At 33.4% G+C, this 22,345-nt stretch overlaps 1 protein-coding gene across 1 annotated transcript in view; it reads left to right on the top strand.

Moving 5' to 3' along the window:
• Positions 1–22,345, top strand: part of cacna1ab (calcium channel, voltage-dependent, P/Q type, alpha 1A subunit, b) — a 145,128-nt gene that overhangs the window by 110,434 nt on the left and 12,349 nt on the right. The window contains exons 40-43 of the mRNA XM_056467844.1: positions 4,022–4,125; positions 10,078–10,184; positions 12,128–12,269; positions 16,362–16,481. Of these exons, the coding sequence (XP_056323819.1) occupies positions 4,022–4,125; positions 10,078–10,184; positions 12,128–12,269; positions 16,362–16,481 (473 nt within the window). The remainder of the gene's footprint in view (positions 1–4,021; positions 4,126–10,077; positions 10,185–12,127; positions 12,270–16,361; positions 16,482–22,345) is intronic.

A 22,345-nucleotide genomic window follows, 5' to 3' on the forward strand; every position in this document is an offset into this window, starting at 1 on the left:
TATATATATATATATATATATATATATATATATATATATATATATATATATATATATATATATATATATATATATATATATATATATATATTATTATTATTATTATTATTATTATTATTTGCATTGCTGCCAATAGAATAGCTATTCTATGAACATTTCAACAAATAACTATTTTTTAATCTGAAAAAGTTTTTAAAGAACAGCATAGAAGCCGAATGTACATGAAACAATCAATAAATAGTGTATTTATTTTGCTTGAAGGGTAATATCTTTAATAAAGCATCATGGGGCTTTTCAAAACGCTATACAATCATGGGGCTTTTCAAAACGCTATACATCCTAATTTCACACTCTTAATTTAGACCTTTTTACATAATCTCATTTAATTTCCAATCTACATTTCCTCTTCTTTTTCCCCTCTTTCTCCTGTCTTCTTTCTTCATTGCCTGTTATCAGGGGGTGCCTCGCTATAGACGGATCCTCTATAGAAGTCTTTTCACTCCAGCACGTGTAAAGCACAAAGCTGGGCTTAACCTCCTAACCACAGAGCCTCAAAACACAGCATAGCTTGAGTTACGATCTGAAGCTTTTAAAGACGTTATGTGCTTCAAAGTTTGATATGATTGCCTTAATACATGTAGATTAGTGCTGTCTATTGAAGACGGCTAACAAACGTAGCCTGAAAATACTTTTTTGTGCTTTACTTTAGCATGTTTTATATTTCATTTAAAACTTCAGCATGTTTTAAGACATTTTTTAAAGCTTATTATTCATACTTAAGGGGTTTCATGTCATTTTACTATGAACTTGTCGAAGTATTTTGTCATTTATGGCAGCTCCAAATTTTTCACATTAATGCTATGTGTCTCATTCAAACTCTGGAATCCACTGCAGAGTTTTGATGAAAAATTTGAGCTACTAAAACAATATTGGAATTTTATATAGATTTAAGATGCTGTTACCTCACTTTGTGGCATCTAATCATAGTGAAATGGCTCGAATCCCTGTTGGAATGTCATACAACCTACAAATGTATAAGCGAGAAAAACAAGAGGTTCTATATATCTGATTGTGAAAAGACTATCAGCTCTGTGGTGTTTTGTATTTGTCAGCGTACTTTGTCTAGTGTCTATTGTGTATAATGTATATTGTGTGTGTGGATATTGTACTGTACTCTATATACTGAATATAAAGAGTTCAGATGCAAAAACCTCTAAATAAGCATTTTTTTCACAAAGCTCCTGTGTATATGTTCAGTTAATCCAGTTTTACGGAAAAGAAAAAGTTGTCATTGCCTCTATAGTGAAATAACTGAACATAAATATTCGAGGCTGTGAAAAATGCTCAGAAGAGGAACATTTCAGAGGTTTTTGCATCTGAACTCTACATTTATACAGTGGACCCAGAAAGTATTTTGACACTTAAGTCTTACTAAATACGTATGAATGTTGTTGTATTTGGTAATCAGTGTTGGGTAAGTTACTTTAAAAAAGTAATTGATTACAAATTACTGATTACTACTAGAAAATTGTAATTTGATTAGATTACTAATTACGTCATGTAAAAAATAATCAGATAACTAATTAGTTACTTTTAAAACATATAAAAGTAAAAAATAAACTACAGCTCTTTCAGGAATTTAATATTCACTGAAAAACATTACAATAGGTTTAACACAGCAGCTTGAAAAATTCAAGATTTAAAGAGATAGTTTGCCAAAACCTTAAAATTCTTTCATCATTTACTTAATCTTCACTTGTTTCAAACTTTGTTTTACTCTTTTAAGTGGTTTTTAAACAAATTTTGAGAGGAGCATGTGATATGACTGCTCGCGGCTGGTCTCTCATCCGTAATCACTAATAGTCCAATCAGATTAATCCAAGCCCATTATAAATAGACCGATTTCACCCTACTGCCATATCTTCATTTTGGAAGAATCCCCCCTTCCACCCTATCTCCTCCTTTTCCTTCTTCACACGGAGGAACTCTCGAGACCTACCTTACATACTAAAAGACCTGGCGGGAGCCCTAGGCTCAATTATCTCTAAGCTCAGGGTTCTCTCGCAGGACATCATGCCAAACCTGCTAATATCTAGCAATATCTAAGTTTGAACTCTTGAAACACAAAGGAAGACATTTTTAAGAAATCTGGATACCGTTGACATTCATAGTAGGAAAAACACTTACTATATCTGCAGTTGTGGAGAAAAAAAACTGTAAACGCTCAAATGTTGAATATGTGAAATCTGGAATATTTGAGCGTGCCGTGCCACTTCGCTCCCAATATGCGTGCGCAAGCCATGTGCTAGGGCTGTGCGATTTGGCCTAAAATCTAAATCTGGATTAATTAAACATATAACTTGATTACAATTAATGAACGATTATTTTATTTATTTGATATTTTTGCCCTCATAGTTCACTGACAAGTTTTGTACAGTAAATGTGCTCACATATTACAAGCAAGAGATTTTTGAATAAAGGGGGCATTACTTGATTTTAAAATAATTGAAGTACACAATACACACAATACTTACTATCTATGATTATTTATTGAACATCAACATTGAACAACTGAAATTAAAACACACATTGCCTAAAATGCGGCTGTCCGCACCACCCACCCTTGTTACCACTATCAAATCCACCAATCACAAAGCTTGCGCTACGTGTTGTTGTGATGTGTAGTTGCATTTTTTTGAGAGGTGCGCGGGTATGCGAAGTCTGCGTTGGATCGTAACATGTGCTTGGCAAAAGTATAATATCAGAATAATATAATAAGTTTAAATCATAATATAATAAGTAAAAATTTGCCTTAACAGAATGGGGTCATGTGACTCCACATACATTAGGGAAAGTAATAGAAAAAATGGACGTTGAAAAATTTGATCGATTATAGGTTCTGAATGTCGATTTCGATTACTTTTCGATTAATTGCCCAGCCCTACCATGTGCCTCCTTTGGAAATAATGTATACTGTAACTTGTGCGCACAAATTACGTGATATGAGAACGGCCCCATAAACAGCTACACTTCTCTTCACATTATCAGAAGTTACCTACTCTCCGGATCCTGCACAAAAGTCCAATTTAGCCTGTTAAGCTGAGTTGGGCTTCTGTGTTTTTGGGCACCGGTGTCCTCCTTGGTAATGAGTAGTGTGCTTAAACAGGGTGCTGGTCGAGTTAAAAGCAATCGAAAGTTCTTTAGATACTGGACAATGCTAAATGAAATCAAAGTAATGTCTGTATTTTCACTTGAAGAAGCAGCCACTCTCGTCAGCAGCTGTTTCAGCTAGCGTTCTCCAGCAATATAAAAGTGAAAGCTTATTAACTGACGATGCAGCGGAAATCGTGATTTTAAAAAAAAAGCAAATATTGTTTTCTAAAATCTATATTTGTAATGTAAGAAATGCAATTACATGACTTTAGTAACCAAATAATGTTACTAAATCAAATGACACACATTTAAAATGTAATTCGTTACATTACTGCGTTCCTAAAATGTAATTAGAATACAGTAACGCATTACTGTGGAACGTGTTACACCCAACTCTGCTGCTAACAAAGCACCAGATTGCATGTATTTTAAAGACATTTACCTCATGTATGCAAAATATTTGATGAAATGTAAAGAAAAATGCCTAAGCAGTGAAATGAGTTATTTTATTACAAATTGCACTTTGTTTGATACTTTATTACCTATGCGAAGGCTTTCATACACGTGTAACTACGAAAAACTTTTTTGGGGCAACTGTATTTGTGTATTTGTCTTGTAATTTGTTGTGTAGCTGTTGTCCAGTTTCTCAGCCCCATATTAGGACTCATCCTGGACTATAAGAAACTTCAGTTTGTTTATTTGCACTGTGGGTTTTTTGTGTGAGATCAAGACTGAGTTTAGTCTGGGTCTGAGAGGCTGGACATTTGTGTTTGTGGCATGCCTTGTCTCCAACTCCCATTCCCCTCTTGGCTCAGGGTCCCATTCCACCCCGGTCTAATTGTGCAGGTTAACTTTTTCATCCTCTCAGCAGCGACAGACCTGACAGTGGGCAAGATCTACGCCGCCATGATGATCATGGAGTACTACCGGCAGAGCAAAGCCAAAAAGCTGCAGGCACTTCGTGAGGAGCAGGTACCAGTTCAAACAAACAAACAAATTCCAAGTCTACTCTGTTTCTTCCAGCAAATGAAGCATGAAATCTCTTTAGTTAAGTTTGTTGTAGTTGAAACTGCCTCACTGCTCATTTTTGAGACATGCCTGTTCAAACTACTTACTTAAACTTGCTACTTTAGGCTATCTTTTAGGTTATTGGCTATGTCTGAAGCTTTTTTACATCATCACTAGGCATAGGCTGGTATAAGATTCTGATGGTATGATAGCCTTGGATTAAAATATCATGGCTTCACAGTATCCCAGTATTGTGATAACTGCTCTAAAATAAGTTCTTTTTGAATGTAAAAAAACAACTTTTTCCCATTTAACACAATATATTTTATTTTAAGAAACATTTTAAATATTTTGTAAAAGCACACGTTAGGCTAAATAATTAAACTAAGGGTGCTTTCTCATCTGTGGTTCGGCTCATTTGGTCCGGACCATGGGCAACAAATGATACATTGTAGCATTTTTCTGCCGTTTTTTGGACCTTTTAACACCACACTGATTGATTTCCGAACCAGTTGAAAAGAACCAAAATGCAGTCATGTAACAAAATCCACATCACTCATTGGCCAGGTGTTATTGAACTTATTTCCTAAACTGCTTTTTGATTGGTCAGATTTAAAGTGCAGGAAAATGCCAAAAGCGGAGCAATAAGCGTACAGAGACCTCCTTGAAGAGGTGGTCTCGGTACGCTTTTAATAGAACCCTGGAGCGGTTTGTTTGTGAACACGATCCAAAATAAAACAGACCCAACTGCAAAAAGTACTGCACCTAAGCCAGCTGCCATAGTCCGATGCGCTGTCCCATCTCGCTTTACCCTCAATTTTAAAAAAGATAGAGAGGGAAAAACACTACCTATTGGATCGGTAATATTTCCTAAAGATGACCATGTCACAGTTTAGCTAAATTAATTCACTCCCCCTCCTGAAGTGACTTGCGATGCGCCTTCACCGTTTGCAATGCATTAAAATATTGTTTTCCAGCCGCGCTTCATTCTCGAAATGTATAGTTTGTCTAATGCCGAGTTCAGACTGCATGATTTTCAAAGTAGTACTGTCATGGATGTTTTCACACTGCATGACTATCTGGGGTAGCATTTCGTTGCTGCTTTGTTTACACTGCAAGATGGATCGGCGACTTTCACGTTGACTTTACAATAGGAAGAATCACTGACAACTTTGTCCAAACTACGTCTTACTACCAAACACCCGGTTGACCCAGTTGTGGTATTGATCAGATGACATGTCAAACAGACACGGGTGCTCTTGCCAAATTTTCTCCAAGTTTTCCTCCATTTCTTGGGTCAAAATAAACTGAAAATGAGCGCTTTTAATATTGGAAACTTTAATCACATCTGGGGGTGTACAACATTAAATACAACATTTAACAAAGTCTACATGAAAAGTCTACATGAAAACCATTTTGATTGAGTTTCAGACACAGCCAATTTCTTGTTAATATGTACACTACTATACAATGCACACAAAATATACAGTATTATAATGCAATTTATTCCTGTGATGACATAATTTACCTTTCAGCTTGATTACTCAAGCTGATATTGTAATATACTGCTGAATTTTATAAAAAAGTGTGTTGTCTATATATTATAATATTTTCGAGATTCTTGAATTACAAATTTTTTAAACCAAATAAAATTTTTTTTTTTTTCCTTTTATTATTATTATTATTTAACATTATTTAACATTTATTAAAATCGGCCCCTTTTGTAACATTATTATTATTATTATTATTTTTTTTTATATATATTTTTTACAATATTTACCATTTATTTTAATTCGGTGCCTTTTTTGTAACATTTTAAATGCATTCAGTGTTACTTCTGATTGCATCCTTGCAGATAAAAAGTATTAATTTCTTAAAAATACATATATATATATATATATATATATATATATATATGTGTGTGTGTGTGTGTGTGTGTGTGTGTGTGTGTGTGTGTGTGTGTGTGCGTGTGTGTGCGTGTGTGTGCGTGTGTGTGCGTGTGCGTGCGTGTGCGTGTGCGTGTGCGTGTGTGTGTGTGTGTGTGTGTGTGTGTGTGTGTGTGTGTGTGTGAGTGCGTGCGTGTGTGTCTATATGTGTGTGTGTGTATATATATATCTGACATCTAGCTTTTAAAACAATATCCCACATAGCGCACTAAAGAACTTAAAAGACGCACATGCAAACAAACTTGTATTTTACTACTGCAATTGCATGTAAACAATAATGGAAACTTTTAAATTCACCGTCTTAGAGCATGCTTAAAAACACATGCAGTAACTATAATGCAGGTTTTATACAATGATGAATGATACAACATGGCCTTTTACCAGTATCACCCCCTATCCCCTTCCCTGGAAGTCCTCTCATCAAATACAGGCACAGTGTCCATTGTTTCTGCCTATACATATTCCATACAGTTATACATAAATCTTCCATATCAGCTCCACAGAGCATGGACACTCTGCCGGAATCAGGGAATGGTCTAAATATTGTCTTGCCTCACCTGTCTGTCTCTTTACCTGTCGTACTTCATTTTACTGCACTGTACCTCAAAACCGTCCTCTCAACCTCTTAATATCCATCCTTGGTGTCTCTATATGCCTGTCTGTCTGTCTGTCTGTCTGTCAACTTGTTTGCATTTTTACTGTCTTCTCTCTAATCCTTTCCTCTTTGATTCCATCTGTTTTGGCTAGTGTCGTTTTGTCTTCCTCCATCCGTTGATTGGTGAGGTTGATTTATCAATGTCACTAACATGGAATCTTTTCTCCCTCCGTGTGGACACCGTTTTGTCTAGATGATATGTTCATTAATGGATGTTGAGGGGAGGTTCTTGGTGTAACCTTTGGGCTACTACGGTCTGAGATTTTTAGCGTTCATAGCTTAATTCGGGTGGAACTAGGGGTGCACCGATATAGATGATTTTTGGCAGATACCGATAACTCTATATTTGGAAGACAATAAATATATACAGTCAGAATTATTAGTCCTACTGTTAAATTTTAATATTTTTATATATCTTTAAATTCTGTTTAACAGAGACTGTTAAACTAAAAACTAATTTCTAATAACTGATTTGTTTTATCTTTGCCATGATGACAGTGCATAAATTTTACTAGATATTTGTCAATATTTTAAGATTCAGCTTAAAGTGCAATTTAAAGGCTTAACTAGGTTAATTAGGGTCATTAGGCAAGTCATTGTATAACAGTGGTTAGTCTTTAGTCAATCGAAAAAAAATGTATAATTTTGACCTTAAAATGGTTTAAATAAAAAAAACTGCTTTTATTCTAGCCAAAAAAAACCAAATAAGACTTTCTCCAGAAGAAAAAAATATTATAGGAAATACTGTGAAAAATTCCTGAATCTTTTAAACACCATTTGGGCAATATTTGAAAATAAATAAATAATAATTCTAATAATTTTGACTATTCTTTTTTTTTATAAATTCAACTGTACGTCATTAATCAGAAATCTTGATACAATGTTTTGGAGCCTGTTTATAAAAACAAAAAGCAATTACCAATAACTGATAGCTCATTATATTTGAAAGCCGATAACCGATATATAGGCCGATAAATATAAATCTTCATACAAGTTTTAATTATAAACAAAAGTCAAACACAGATAATTAATAAGTCTTTATATTTGGAATCCGATAACCAATATATAGGCTGATAAATAAAATCCTTGATATTGATATTTCTGAGCCTAATTATCCAAATATTATTTTAAATATTTACATTTTTTTACTTAATTACAAATTGCAATTCTGATGTTCTATTGTTCTTTGAAAACTCCCATGTATAATTTCATAAATAATTAGTAAAAAAATATATTGATTACAATAACATTAAAAATAGGCATTTAGTTTTTTTAACCGATACCGATATGGTTGCCGATATTATGCATCCCTAGGTGGAACGGTACACATATTCCTACCCAATTTTTTGGAACTAATCTTTCAGTTAATTGTAGATGACACAATTTTTTGTCCAAAAAAACTTTTGTTGGAACCACTTCATTATTACAAACTTCAATATTCTATAAACACAATAATCAACATTTAAAGTGGATCGAAAACCTTCATCAAAATTATTATAAAACTATTGAAAATCTTGACATTTTTGTCTTGGGACAATTTTGAATAGCTTTTTGGATCCACTTTAAATATTGACTACTGTGTATATATCATATGTTAATTATATATAATAACTAATTATTAAATCACAGACCAATCTCTTATGCTGTTTTGACACCAGATGCGGCATGCATGGATAAATTGCGCTATTCACACTTAAATCGATGCGTGAACATTTTGAGTTTACTCGCTTCATTTGCGCGTCAAAATTCACTTCACAATAGACATGGATTCGCGTCACAGGCAGGGCTTCTGTCTGCCCAGTGACTCTAGCTTCGTTGCTAAATGGCTAACATGGATTTTATTGAGAGAATAGCTGTGTTTACATGCTTTATGAAGGCTAAAAAAAACATTGCTAAATGGCTAACATGGATTTAGTAGCTGTGTTTATGTGCTTTTATGAAGGTTGAAAAACAGCGTTGATTTGTTTGGAGCCGTGTCTGAGTCCCCTAGATCCATTCAGATGTGCACCCAGCTCTGTGAGTTCATAAACACCTACAGAAAAGTTTACCTGTATGGTGGAAGCTTTTAGCGGTGCTTCCGACTGAGCCAAGCCCAGTTTGATGAAATGTTGTTGGTGTCGGCAGGAAGCTTTTCCCCCAGACACCAACAACAGGCGCTACGTCATAATCACGCCCCTACAAGTCTCATGATTGGTTAATGCGGCACGAATGTCCGCTGAAGTTCAGATTTTCAACTTGAGCGATTCGCCCATTATGCACGTCAATCGTGCAAAACGCTCAACTTGCGCTGCTTCATTCGCACGAAACGCGTCATTCGCGTCGCCTTACTGTGCGTTCACACCGAAGGCGGTGAGAGCATCACAGGTCGCTCTGGCCGCCCTGGCGACAACGCTGTCTGCCATCAGCTCCGGCAGCGAGAACGTCAAAATTCGTTATATTGATCTCGTATTTACAGGGGCCGTTGCAGCATATCATCTCAGTTACATTCCTGCATAACTCTCCTTGACGCCCACACCGGCATAAACGTGCCGCGCTGCTCCTCACTGCTTACCGCCACCGGCTGTCATTGAAAATGAATGATTTCTGGCTAATTTGACACTCTCGCCGCTTTTGGTATGAACATACGGTTATTCGCACACATCGTGTTGCAGGATGTCTATTTGCGTCATTGCATTGACTTAACATGTAAATCACTCGCGCTTGACCCTTCTTCAGCGTCTGGTGTGAACGCAGCATTCGTCTACATTGTTTCAGTTGAAGCATGAATATAACTTCACTAGACATTAAATAGCACACTTCCCATCTTATGATTACACAATACTTTGTGTTTTGTTACTACAAATTAAAAAACAAAGAATTCATTTAATCTGGAATAAAAAAAAAACTATTGACTAAACAAGAAAACAGAGGAGCGTGACTAAAATGAAGAAAAAGAACAGAAAATCAAGCTACACAAATACTTAATATAAGTAATAGTTAGCGTTACACCCCAGGGTGTCAGCATCACCCACCCAGAACCTGTATTTCTAGTATGAACCTCAGATCTTCACTGTCGCATGCCCAAATAGTTACAACCACCCATGTTATGCGGTGGCTTGGATGGAAATGAGCCATCGGCACCTACCCAGACAGCACAGCCCCAATGGAAGACTCCATTCAGGTTGGCGAGGGCACTGGAGGACTCCATTTTCCATGATGCCTCTCTGCTGTCTGGTATCCCACCACCTGTGTGCTGCACGGTGGCTTGTGTGTGTTTCCCCATTTCCCATAAGTGTGTCTGATCCCAGCTGCAGGCCATGTTCGTATCTCACACAGAACCGAACGCCATTAATGTTTCAGCGAATGGAGCCGTCCCCGAACCAGGAAGGGGGACCGGGGCTGAATGGTCTGCCCGAGCTGCCGCAGGAGCCCGTCAACAGCCTGTGAGTGCAGTCTTCATTCAGGTCATGTTATTTTAGCCTTTAGTGGAGTCTGTCTAAATGAGTCTCAGGAAATCGTAGTTGTATACAGGTCATGTTTCATCCCAAAAGCAAAATAAAAAAAATTACAGAATTATTTATTGCATTGATTAAAAATGTTTTACAGATGTTTTAGGTATAAAGAAATAAGTAACTTTTTCTTCAAAAATGCTGATTTTGACATTTTATTGACTTTATAGCCTCTATAATATTCAGATCTGGACCCTGTGGAGGCCATTTCATGACTGTCTGTGTGTCATCAGCTGTTTTATTTCCCCAAATAGGATTTCACTTAGCAGATCATTCTCATGCTGAGAATGAAAACTGTTACCTCTGAAGTTCTTTCCAGAAGGAATGGCTGTCTGTACTTTTCAACATTCACAATTCTGCCAATTCAGACAACATTGCTAACAACAGTAGAAAAGCAGCTCAAATCAGGACAAACAGCCTCTCTTCAACATTGTCTTTCACGTGTGTTAAACAAATAAATCAAATAGTTCAGTCTCTAACCTAACTCCTATCACAACAAACTTTACATCAACTGAAAGATCATTTAATCACCCTGTGTAAATTTCAATTTTTTTTAAAAATGTACAAAAAATGTACACTTTTATTTATATATATATATATATATATATATATATATATATATATATATATATATATATATATATATATATATATATATATATATATATATATATATATATATATATATATACATTTTAATACATTTTATATATATATATATATATATATATATATATATATATATATATATATATATATATATATATATATATATATATATATATATAAAATGTATTAAAATGTATATATATATATATATATATATATATATATATATATATATATATATATATATTGGTGCGCCTGCATCTTTGCAGCTTTTGACCACTGGGTGGCGATTTGGCCATAGATTTGCTTTTTCACAATACTAGATAGGACAGTACTGTATGTGTACCTTATGTGATGTGTTCAATTAAAACAGAATTTTGCTTGGTTGTTTTAGTTTTCTTAGTAATAAACATGCTTTTATACTTTTATACTATACTGTATCATTTAGAAAATTAAGAGAAGCAAACAAAATTTTTTTTTAAAAATTGAAATTTTGTAGGTATTTGCAATATTTAGCTTGAATTTAATTGTATTTAATTTCAATTTCTAAAGATGTTTGGTGACTAAAATATTATTTTAATAAATATATCTTTTTACAAAATCTGTTTTTTTTAAATGCATCAAAATACAATGCCTATATTCCCTGAGAAATGGATAAAAATGGGGTGTACTCAATTATGCTGAGCACTGTATATATATATTGTATATATATTGTGTATATATATATATATATATATATATATATATATATATATATATATATATATATATATATATATAAGTTTAATGTATATAACTTTTGCACAGTACTGTATATATACTAATTGATACTACAATAACAATAATAAAAAAAATTAAATAACAATCAGTTATTACTGAATAAAATACTTGAATTTTGTATGCACAATATATATATATATATATATATATATATATATATATATATATATATATATATATATATATATATATATATATTTCATACTTTCTTTTGATTTTGGGATAAAATATCACCTGAACTAGTCTGATTTTCTGGGATTCACCTGTTTCGATTCACTCTCTTTGTCTCTTTCTTCACTGTTTAGCTTTGCTTTAATTGTTGTCTTTCTTCTTCTCCTTATAGGCCACACTTCTGCTCTTTCTTTATTTAATATTTTCTCAACTGTCTTTCTACTCACAAAATATTTCACTTTTGTAATATGTCAAAAAAAAAGTGTGTGTGACTGAAAGAATGTGTGTGACTGAAAGAAAATCTCTGTCTGGTTCAGGCCTCCGGACGTTGGAATGAATGAAAGCCAGTCATGGGTGACGTCACGCGCACAGGAAATGTGCCAGAAGTCCGTTCCGGAAAACTGGAACCCTGACAGACCGTATCCTGATGACCATCATGACAGCCGCCACAATCCACAGGTAATGCTGGAGATCCTCACATCTCAAAGACTGAGTTTGGACATTCAGCAGGAGTTTGTTCAGTTTGAGGCCTGTCAGAGCGGCTGTGACCCAGAATCTGCCTTCACTTTGCCTTTGATATTCCAAGATTATGTTTTTATATAAAATTTTAATTTCATTTCATTTATTGTATTTAAAAGCAGCAGTTTTATTTTATTTTATTTTATTTAGTTTGAGATGTATCCGATCAGCTATCTTCTCTAAATCTTTGATATTCCTAGAAATTGTATTTTTTTTATAAAGCTGATGTTTTCTCTATTTTATTTTGCTCGTTTTTTTATTTCTTTTTTTTTTTTTTATTTATTTATTTATTTATTTTTATTAAATCCTTTGATATTCCTACAAATTGTATTTTATTTTTTATTTATTTATAAAGCTAAAGATTATATTGTATTTTATTTATAAAACTGCAGTTTTATTTATTTGTTTATTTATTTATTTTATTTTGTCATTTTATTTTATTCAGCTTGAGACGTATCCAATCAGCATCAGATTAATCTGCCTTTTGTAAAGCCTTAATATTCCAAGATTTTTTTTATTATTTAATTTATTTATAAAGCTGAAGATTTTATTTTAATTTATTTTGTTTATAAAGCTTAACATTTTAGATTTAGAAACATTTTATTTTAAATGTAGCATCAAATTATTCTATCTTCTCTAAATCTTTGATATTCCTAGTTTAGTAAAATTGTATTTTATTTATTTATTTTATTTATGTGGACAGTTGAGTTTTTTGTTTTATTTTATTTTATTTTATTTTATTTTATTTTAAAGGTAAAAATTTTTTTAAATTTTTATAAAGCTTAAGATTTTATTTTATTTATAAAGCATAAGATTTATTTTATTTAGTTTTATTGAGACGTATCCAATCAGCATCAAGTTAATCTGCCTTCTCTAAACCTTTGATATTCCTAGAAATGTAATGACATTTTTTTATTTAATTTATAAAGCTGCAGTTTTATTTTATTTTATTTTATTCATCTGCATTTTATTTATAAAGGTGCAGTTTTTTTATTTTATTTTATTCAGCTTAAGACGTATCCAATCAGCAGCCGTTTAATCTGCCTTCTGTAAACCTTTGATATTTCTAGATTTTTTTAAATTTAATTTATTTATAAAGCTGAAGATTTTATTTAATTTAACTTGAGACCTATGAGATCAGCATCAACATAATCTGCTTTCTTTGATGTTCCCAGAAATCTTACTTTTTTATTTTATTTTATTTATGAAGGAGCTTTTTTCCACTCAGCCACTGATAATACCCGAACCATGTTTTTCAAGCCAATCACTGTCTTCCTAACCATCGCTGCTTTTGAACACACATTATCTCATTGACATTATCACTCCTTCTGTCTCTGGGTCTGTTCTGTCGCTCACCTGTCTGTCTGATAAGTGTTTTTGATGAACTTCACTATGGACTGTTCCACCTCTGGCAGACGGTGGGGGGTTTTGTTCTTCCTCTCTGTCTGCCGGATCGTACCAAACCCCCGCAGACTCTCATCTCTCCTTCAGTGTGACTCTTTTCTGTAGCTCAGTCATCTGGTGTTTCATCTTAGATGTGTGCAGCTAAGGAGATTTAGGCTTAAAGAGCATGTTGGAAAGACCTTAAACCAGTAGTGGGCGATTAGACAGGGTTTCTGTGCACCTCGTCTCAACCTACAACAGCTGTAAATTGAGCTGATCCAGCCTGTACTGCCAAAGACCATAGGTGCGTTCGACTTCATGCAGCACTGTGCAGACTGATCGAAACCTGTCTTAAAGCGGTTAGAAACTTTGTCCGGCTTGACTCTGCGCCAACGCCACATGAGTGTCACCTGTGGCATCAAAGTACCGCGACAATGCTCCAAGATCAGACGATCGATTCAGCCGGTGCAGCGACTGCAGGAGCTGCGATGATGACACCGATATTACACGATTGGCCGAGTACACAACATGACAACAACCCACGTGTGTGGGTTTGGGTTTAATGTTGGACAACTTACGTCTCTCAAACTTCCAAACAAACAACTTTTTATGCCATCGCTGTCTTGTACACATCATGCTTATTCAAATATTATACTGCATATCTTTTCTGTTGAACAATTTGTTTGTAAAAGCTAGATTGTTTGCATAGGTTTATTTTGACCATTTTCATACAGACCCTTTACTGTATACAGTTCCATATACGATTCAAGTTAGATATTTTTTTAGCGAGTAATCAAATATCAACTCAAATAAGTCTTACAGACTTGTAATATAATAGTCATCATTGATCATGCCACCCCATAACGTTTTCCTAACAAATTGAGATAAATAATTATTCTATAAAATATTTCTTCTTTTTTTTTATCATTAAACTTTTTTATTGTTCAACAGCCAAGAACAAAGAACACACTTAACACTACACATACAAATGATACATGTTACATATTCAGCCACCTGTCACACCAAGAAAATTCAGCTAAGAAAAACAATGTATAGTAAACATATATGGTACCTTTGTAAGTACATACTGATTTATCCTAATTTTAGATGTTGCCAGAGATTATCCCATTTTCTATGTAACTCTCCCTCATTATTTAATCTCCCCAGCATACACTCATATGATGCAATTTCAATCATCCCATTAGTCCACTCTTTCATTTCTGTCATTCTGGGACACTTCCAATTACATAGTATCATCCTAGCAGCTGTAATGCATCCAGTCTATAAAATATTTCTAAAATAATTTACATATTTATAAAATATTTTTATCCTGTGAAGCCGTTAACAGAAAATTAAAGGTAACAAATCTCTTGGTTTTTTGTAAAATTTCCACTGAAAGTGTAGCTCACTTATTTTGGCAATATTCTTTTGTTCAATATTTTTGGATTAATGTGATTGGATTAATAAATAAATCATTGATCTCATCATGGGATCTGTCATCATGACCTGACAGCCTCGTTTTCAGCTCTACCCCCATCTACACTCGGCTAATCTCGTTCATTGCCAGCTGCAGCCGTGGTTGAAGTCAAACGCACCTCATAGCTGAGTTTACTATGATGGTGTTGGATCATATGTATGCAAAAATAATTATTCAAAGTTTGTTTTATCAAACATAAACAAAACAACAGAAGTAATGCAGAATTAAAGGATTTTTAGATTTTGTGTAGGTGTTGGTTCATATTTGACTTGGAATTTTAGATCAGTAAATCAAAAAACAGAAATTTTATTTTAATACATTTTGTTTTTCATATATATATATATATATATATATATATATATATATATATATATATATATATATATATATATATATATATATATATATATATATATATATATGTGTGTGTTTATATATTATTGAAAAACTGTTATTTTTCCATTTGGATAAATATAGAAAATAAGTTATGTTAAAATATTTTTAAATCAAAGAAAGAAATTTATATAATTTTTAAATTAATATAAAACAGAACAGCATTATTGTATTTTAATTTACCTTGATTTACCTAATTTAGCCTTTGATATTCCCAGATGTTGTTTTTTATTTTCAAAGTTATTTTGATTTTAATTTATTTATAAAGCTGTAGTTTTATTTTATTTTAATTTTTTTTGTTGTTGTTGTTTTAACCTAAAACTTTTTGAAACATTTATTTTGCATTTTTACATATGTAAATATGTAACCAGAAGTAAAAAAAAAAAAAAAACTTTTCCCCTTTGGATTTATATTTTGTTTATTTATTTTGTATTTTATCACATCTTTAATTTACAGCAGCTCAAATATTGCTCCTATATTTTATTTGAAATTTAGTATGTTTGAAGCTTTAGTCTGATCTCAGATTTACCAAACCATAAACCTTTTATCAACAACAACCAGAGACTAGTGTGCACTTTTACTTTTACTCCACTTGATTACTAACGGACCCGATTCAGTACATCCTGATGGCCATTTCAGATACTGTATGCTTAATCTTCAGTTCAGATGCACTTTTGCACTTCCCATGTCCCTCTACTGGTTTAGACCCTCACGGGTCCAGTATCAGATGGATAGAGCTGTAGGCGGGTGAAGCAGGCATCTGTTGCTCTGTTTTGCAGACGGTAGAAATGAGAGAGATTGGGCCTGTTGGGGACGGTTACTCGGACACTGAGCCCTATCACCCAATGGAAGGGCATGGCCGGACCATCTCCATGCCTCGCCTCTCTGCAGACAACCAAGTGAGCACCTCCATCCTCTCATCCATCTGTCCTCCCATCTTTATCTGTTCTCATTCATTCCTGACTGTCAGTTATCCAGCTAACAGCCTTTGACCGCTTTAATGTGGGAGCAAAACCTCAAATGGTTTTGGTGTGTGCTGTCATGCTAACATATTGATGCAAAGACACTGCGGGGGGGAAGACAGTATTTCAGTAAATTTGGAGATTTTAAGGATTTAATACATTTTTTGTAAAGTGTATGCAAAGAAGATATCCAAAATATACATTTAAAGGTTTTTTTTTTGTCTGGAGATTTTTTTTTTCTCTTCAATAAATCTAAGTCTTTTCCTTTACTTACATGGAATAAAAACACTGTCATAAATATTAATTATAAATCAAATCCATGCATGCGTAATTCTAAAAACATAAAAGAATACAGAAGATCCAAGAAGGTCTAATCTACATTTTGTGTATGTAAAGGCCCAATCCCAATTCTATTTTTGTACCCCTACCCCTTCCCCTTAGTGTGAAGGTAAAGGGCTTCAAAATTTACCCCTAAGAAATGGGACACCACTACAGAAGCTGAACACGTCATCATATGTCATTGCGATCTCTTGCTTCATATGAGATTGATGATCAGGCCTGCTGTAGTTATTCCAGTTGCGCTTTTTTTTGGTATTTATCTTCAGGAAATCACCGAAGGCAACGATATCATGTTATCATAATGATATAATGCGGCAATAAGATCACAACTGTACTGCGCATTTACACCCTGGCCATATTCATCTATGTAAACACAAGAAAACATCATTAACATTATAGCAGACACTGTAAAAAGCTCATTCCCAGCCACTAGACTTTTCTGACAAGGTATTCGAGTGAAGTGTCTGAATGTTGTGGGACTGCTGTACAGAAGTTATTATTATGGTTTATTGACAGCGAAATTTAGCAGCTTTTATTTCAGTGTTTTTTAAAGCATGATGGTAAAAGACGAACGCGGTTATGAATGTATTAAAACATATGTTTGTTTGTTTGTTTGTTGTAAAAATTCGTAATAATGACAAAAAATACTAATTTGTGCATCTCCTTACTTTTGTGTGCAGCCATGTTGCCGTTGTAGATGGTGTATTCTGGGAAATTTTCTTACACCTTGGTTTCAAGTGTGGTCCTGAAAAATCTCTGTTTCGAGGGGTTTCTTTCCCCTTAGCCCTATGCCTTAAAGATAAAGAGAATTAGGACACCTCTACCCCTTCACGTGAACGCACAAAACAAGGGGTAGGGGGAAGGGGAAGGGCTAAGGGGTAGAGTTGGGATTGGGCCAAAGTACGCCACTCAAAAGAAAAAAATTTGAGTCGTAAACAAACATTTTTGTACTTGGATTTTGGACTTAAAATTACATTCTGTTTTCTTTTCCGTTTTTAGAATTATACATGCATGGATTTGATTTATGCACAAAATATTTATGACAGTGTTTTTATTACATTCTCTTACATAAACCAAACTTTACAGTTTTATTTATGTTTGCACAAATTTTAAGATTTATGTTTTGCAAAGAAGCATATTCTGCTCACCAAGGCAGTAAAAACTGCTAAATTGTGAAACAGTATTACCATTTCAAATAACTGTTCTAAAATAAATGTAGATTCATTTAAATTTGATTTATATGTAATATGCCTGATTATATAAAATGTGAAGGAATTGATTTGATTTTAATATTCCAGACAAAATAAACAAGATATTTTAACTAGACATGTGTTAGAAATGTATATATTTGATTAAACAATGACTGATTTGCTTTTTTTTTTTAACAACCTGATTTTTTTACATTTGTTTAGCATATTTATATACTTAACCTGAAACTTTTTCACCTTTGGATTTATATTTTGTTTATTTATATTGTATTTTTGTATTTGATATTCCAGAAAAAATAAACGAGATAATTTAACTGGACTAATTGCAATGATCAGATTTTATGCTAGAAATTTGTATTTAATTAAACAATGACAGATTTGCATATTCTGTTTTTTAAACAACCTGTTATATAAAAAAAACATTTAGTTAGCATTTTCATATACTTAACCTGAAATAAGTAAGAAACTTTTTATGATTTATGTGATGTATATGCAGTATGCCTGATTATTTAAAATGTGAAGGAATTGATTTGAATTGATTCCATAAAAATGACACAGGATATTTTAACCAGACTTCATCTAATGTTCCGATTTTTATGCTAGAAATGTATATATGTAATTAAACAATACCCGATTTGCATAGTCAAACATTTTAGAAAGCTTGAAAACAAAAACCATTTGCTCTTTATGTAAATTTTACCATATTCACCGTCAGTGTCTTGCCTTAAGAAATGTTAGCATGTGTTTGTCAAGAGTCAAAGGGCACATGGATAATTGGCTCACACTTTCCTTACCTGCATGGCCGTGTGAGTGTGTGTGTGTGTGTGTGTGCGTGTGCGTGTGTGTGTGTGTGTGTGCGTGTGCGTGTGCGTGTGTGTGTGTGTGCGCGCGTATGTTTGAATCATACCACTCTATCGCTCACTATCAGGAAAACCTTGGTGTGTCTCAAGATTCCAGAGCTTGATTTGAGGCAGTAAATACAGTATAATTTAAAAATACATATACCAAAGTAAAACATATGAAGCCTAAGTTAACTCATTTTAAAATGTTAGTTTAAAGATATACAATAAAGTAGTAAGATTAAAAGAAGTTGCTTTTATTTCAGTGTGTTGATGTACATCCAACTGAAACAGAATATTGAGTAGGGGGCAGGGCTTTCTTTTTGCACATCATTCCCTTGTAGCAAACTTATAGTAAGAGGGGGCGTGGCTAAGAAAACTGTGGCTAAATCCGTAAAAATTATGTCAACAGAGGACGGAAACAAAACATCAGACTTAGATTGAAGATTACAAAACAAGCTTTTTTAAAACTTCCACAGATTCACTGAGGCATTGAGACGAAGAACCACATAAGTCCATATTTTATCATTTTGAGTAATACGATTTTTTATTTTTTTTTGGATTGTAAACATTATATTATGTATTTTTATTTTACTTGAAGATAGATAACAAAAGCTTCTCATTCTAAGGAGATAACATTGTTCAGTGTCAGTATTAAAAATACAAAGTTATCGTGATTTATATTTTCCAAATGTGGAAGAACAGTATGTCCAGTTAGTGTGGAATAACAGTATAAACCCAATTCATCATATCACTTTAAACCTCTAAAGATCTGATTCCTTTATTTTAGATTTAACACAGTAACAGGAACGTCAGGTTATTATTAAGCATTTATTTCAAGTTTATGATTATTATTATTTAAAAACTATATAAAATACAGTATGAACAATGTACAATACATAGACTTTCTCACAGTACAAGCAATTACAATCAATTATTAACAATAAATAAATAGATTTTCTATTGAATTTAAGGGGGGAAAGGGCAGGAAAATAGACCTTAGTCAGATTGGAAACCATTTTAAAACAAAACACAAGTCTGTAAGGAGTAATCTTTCCAATAGCTAACTCTTTCAAGTTTATTATTGTTTTTATTATTGTTTTTATAAAATACAGTATGAACAATGTACAATACATAGACTTTCTTACAGTACAAGCAATAACAATCAATTATTAACAATAAATAAATAAACTTTCATATGAATTTAGGGCAAAAAAAGGCAGGAAATAGACCTTAATCAGATTGGACACTATTTTAAATAAAAAAACAAGTCTGTGAGGATTTTGACAATAGCTAACTCTTTTAAGTTTATTTTTATTATTATTATTTAAAAACAGAAAATACAGTATGAACAATGTACAATACATAGACTTTCTTACAGTACAGGAAATAACAATCAGTTATTAACAATAATTAAATAAATAAATCTTAACATGATGGACATAGTCTCTGAACATTTGATCACCTCTTGTATGTTTAGATAGCTCAAATAGGGCACCTTGTCGTTTATTTAGAAAAGCTGGCACAGCGCACCTGTGTATATCCTATTTCAACTGTTCCACTGCTCCACTATCTCAGGATGTAAATAAATATGTAAACAAATAAACTCCGAGATATGCATTGATACAGCTTTATTATATATGGTATGTAGTGTACGTTAACTGTTTTTGTGGTGTTTAGCGCTCCTCAGTGCATTCAGAGAGAGAGAGATCAGGTCATATATACGGTTCCTCCACGCACCTCTTTCGGTGGATTTTCCCTAGTTTATGTTATCGTTTTTGATTCAAATATGGTTTCCAGCATCCCTCCAAGCCTTCCTTACTCTGTCCTTCCATTTGTTCATGTCTGCTATGCTTTTTTTGCAGAGGATTTGCCTTTTAATATTCGAAGCAGATAAGACAGCAAGCGGCATCTCCAATTTTTCTTAGTGGACATAAACGTTTTTTCCGCGTGATGCTATTTTAATCTTTAAAATGCAAACTCATGGTCGCGCAAAAATATCCCCAAACTGTTCATGTACACAAACAATTAATGTCATGTGGTTATCTCTTTTTTTCTTTTTTTCTTTTTGGACTTATACGGTTGTTCGTCGCACGCAGTCAATTGTTCAGCTAATGAAACGAAAGTGCACTAGCAAAATAAACATTACAAATTTTGATTTCACACGCACTTAAACTTTAGATGTAATTTTTTTCTACTTCTCAATTGAGTTTTTAAAATCATAAAAGTCATATTTTTACACTTTGAAGCAGCCAAAGAACTTTCAACTGAATTTGAGGCAAAAAAGGTGGGAAAACAGACCTTAGTCAGATTGGACGCCATTTTTAATAAAAAAAACAAGTCTGTGAGAAGTAATCTTTACAATAGCTAACTCTTTATAAACCACAAACCAACCTCTGGAAGCAGCAACACTCTCACAACACACAACTCTCCAAACATTCAACCACAAAAACACATGACATAGAGGCAATTACACTTTCAATACGTTTTATGCTACAATGCATAAATACGCAACGCATCCTCATACTTGCATAACCTCCATGATCTCTTGGTTGACTATCCTCTGGAGATGTGTCTGGGTTTTGTCCAAGTGTGTATCAGATAAGTGTGAGGAAGCCTTGTGTGTATTTTGTGTTTCAAAGTGTGTGTATGTGTATAGAAACCGCACAATCTTGTAAAAATCTGTCTAGAGTCAATATGTTCTCTTGTGCGTGGAAAGTCCGGTGCGTTCAGTACACGCCTATTGGAAGTGTGTGCTTGTGGCGTGTGTTGTGTAGAGCTGTACTGTAGATGTGGTTGTTGTATTTGTGACTCACTCTTGTCTAACACTGCTCTGCCCCAACAGAGTGTGCGTTCTGCTGCGGTAAGTGTGTTAGTGTGCTTCCTTTCTTCCTCTACACTCGCTCAATTTTTGTCTTTTTTCTCTTTTCCTTTTCCTCCCTCCCCAAACCCTACTCCTGTCGATGGCTGTGTGTTCCTGTGCTCTCTCTCAATTAAAATGGGGATCACTTTTTTTTCTTTTGTTTTGATCTCTCCTCAATCCTTTTTTTGGTGTTCATTTGTTGTCCCTAATGCTTTGTGGTTTACCATTTCTCCTTCTATTTTCTTTTTTTATATATATATAATTTTCCAATTTTTCTGCACTTTTTTTGTTCTCTATTTTTCTCTTCATTGTTATTCATTTGTTTGGGTCTTGTTTCTGTTTACTTCCTTCCTTCGATTTACTTCCATTTCCTCTTTATTCACATTTTGTTTGTTTGTTTCTCTTTGCCAACTTTTTCCTTTTTCTCCATTTTGTTATTTATTGCATCCTTTGTTTCGGCCTTTCCTTTTTGTATTCATTTTCCCTGATTTTTTTTTATTTCATCCTTCTAATTTCATCCATTTCCTCTTCAATTCCTTTTTCATTTGCCTG

This window comes from Danio aesculapii, chromosome 11 (genome assembly GCF_903798145.1).
Source record: "Danio aesculapii chromosome 11, fDanAes4.1, whole genome shotgun sequence".
In the NCBI taxonomy this organism is placed as follows: Eukaryota; Metazoa; Chordata; class Actinopteri; order Cypriniformes; family Danionidae; genus Danio; species Danio aesculapii.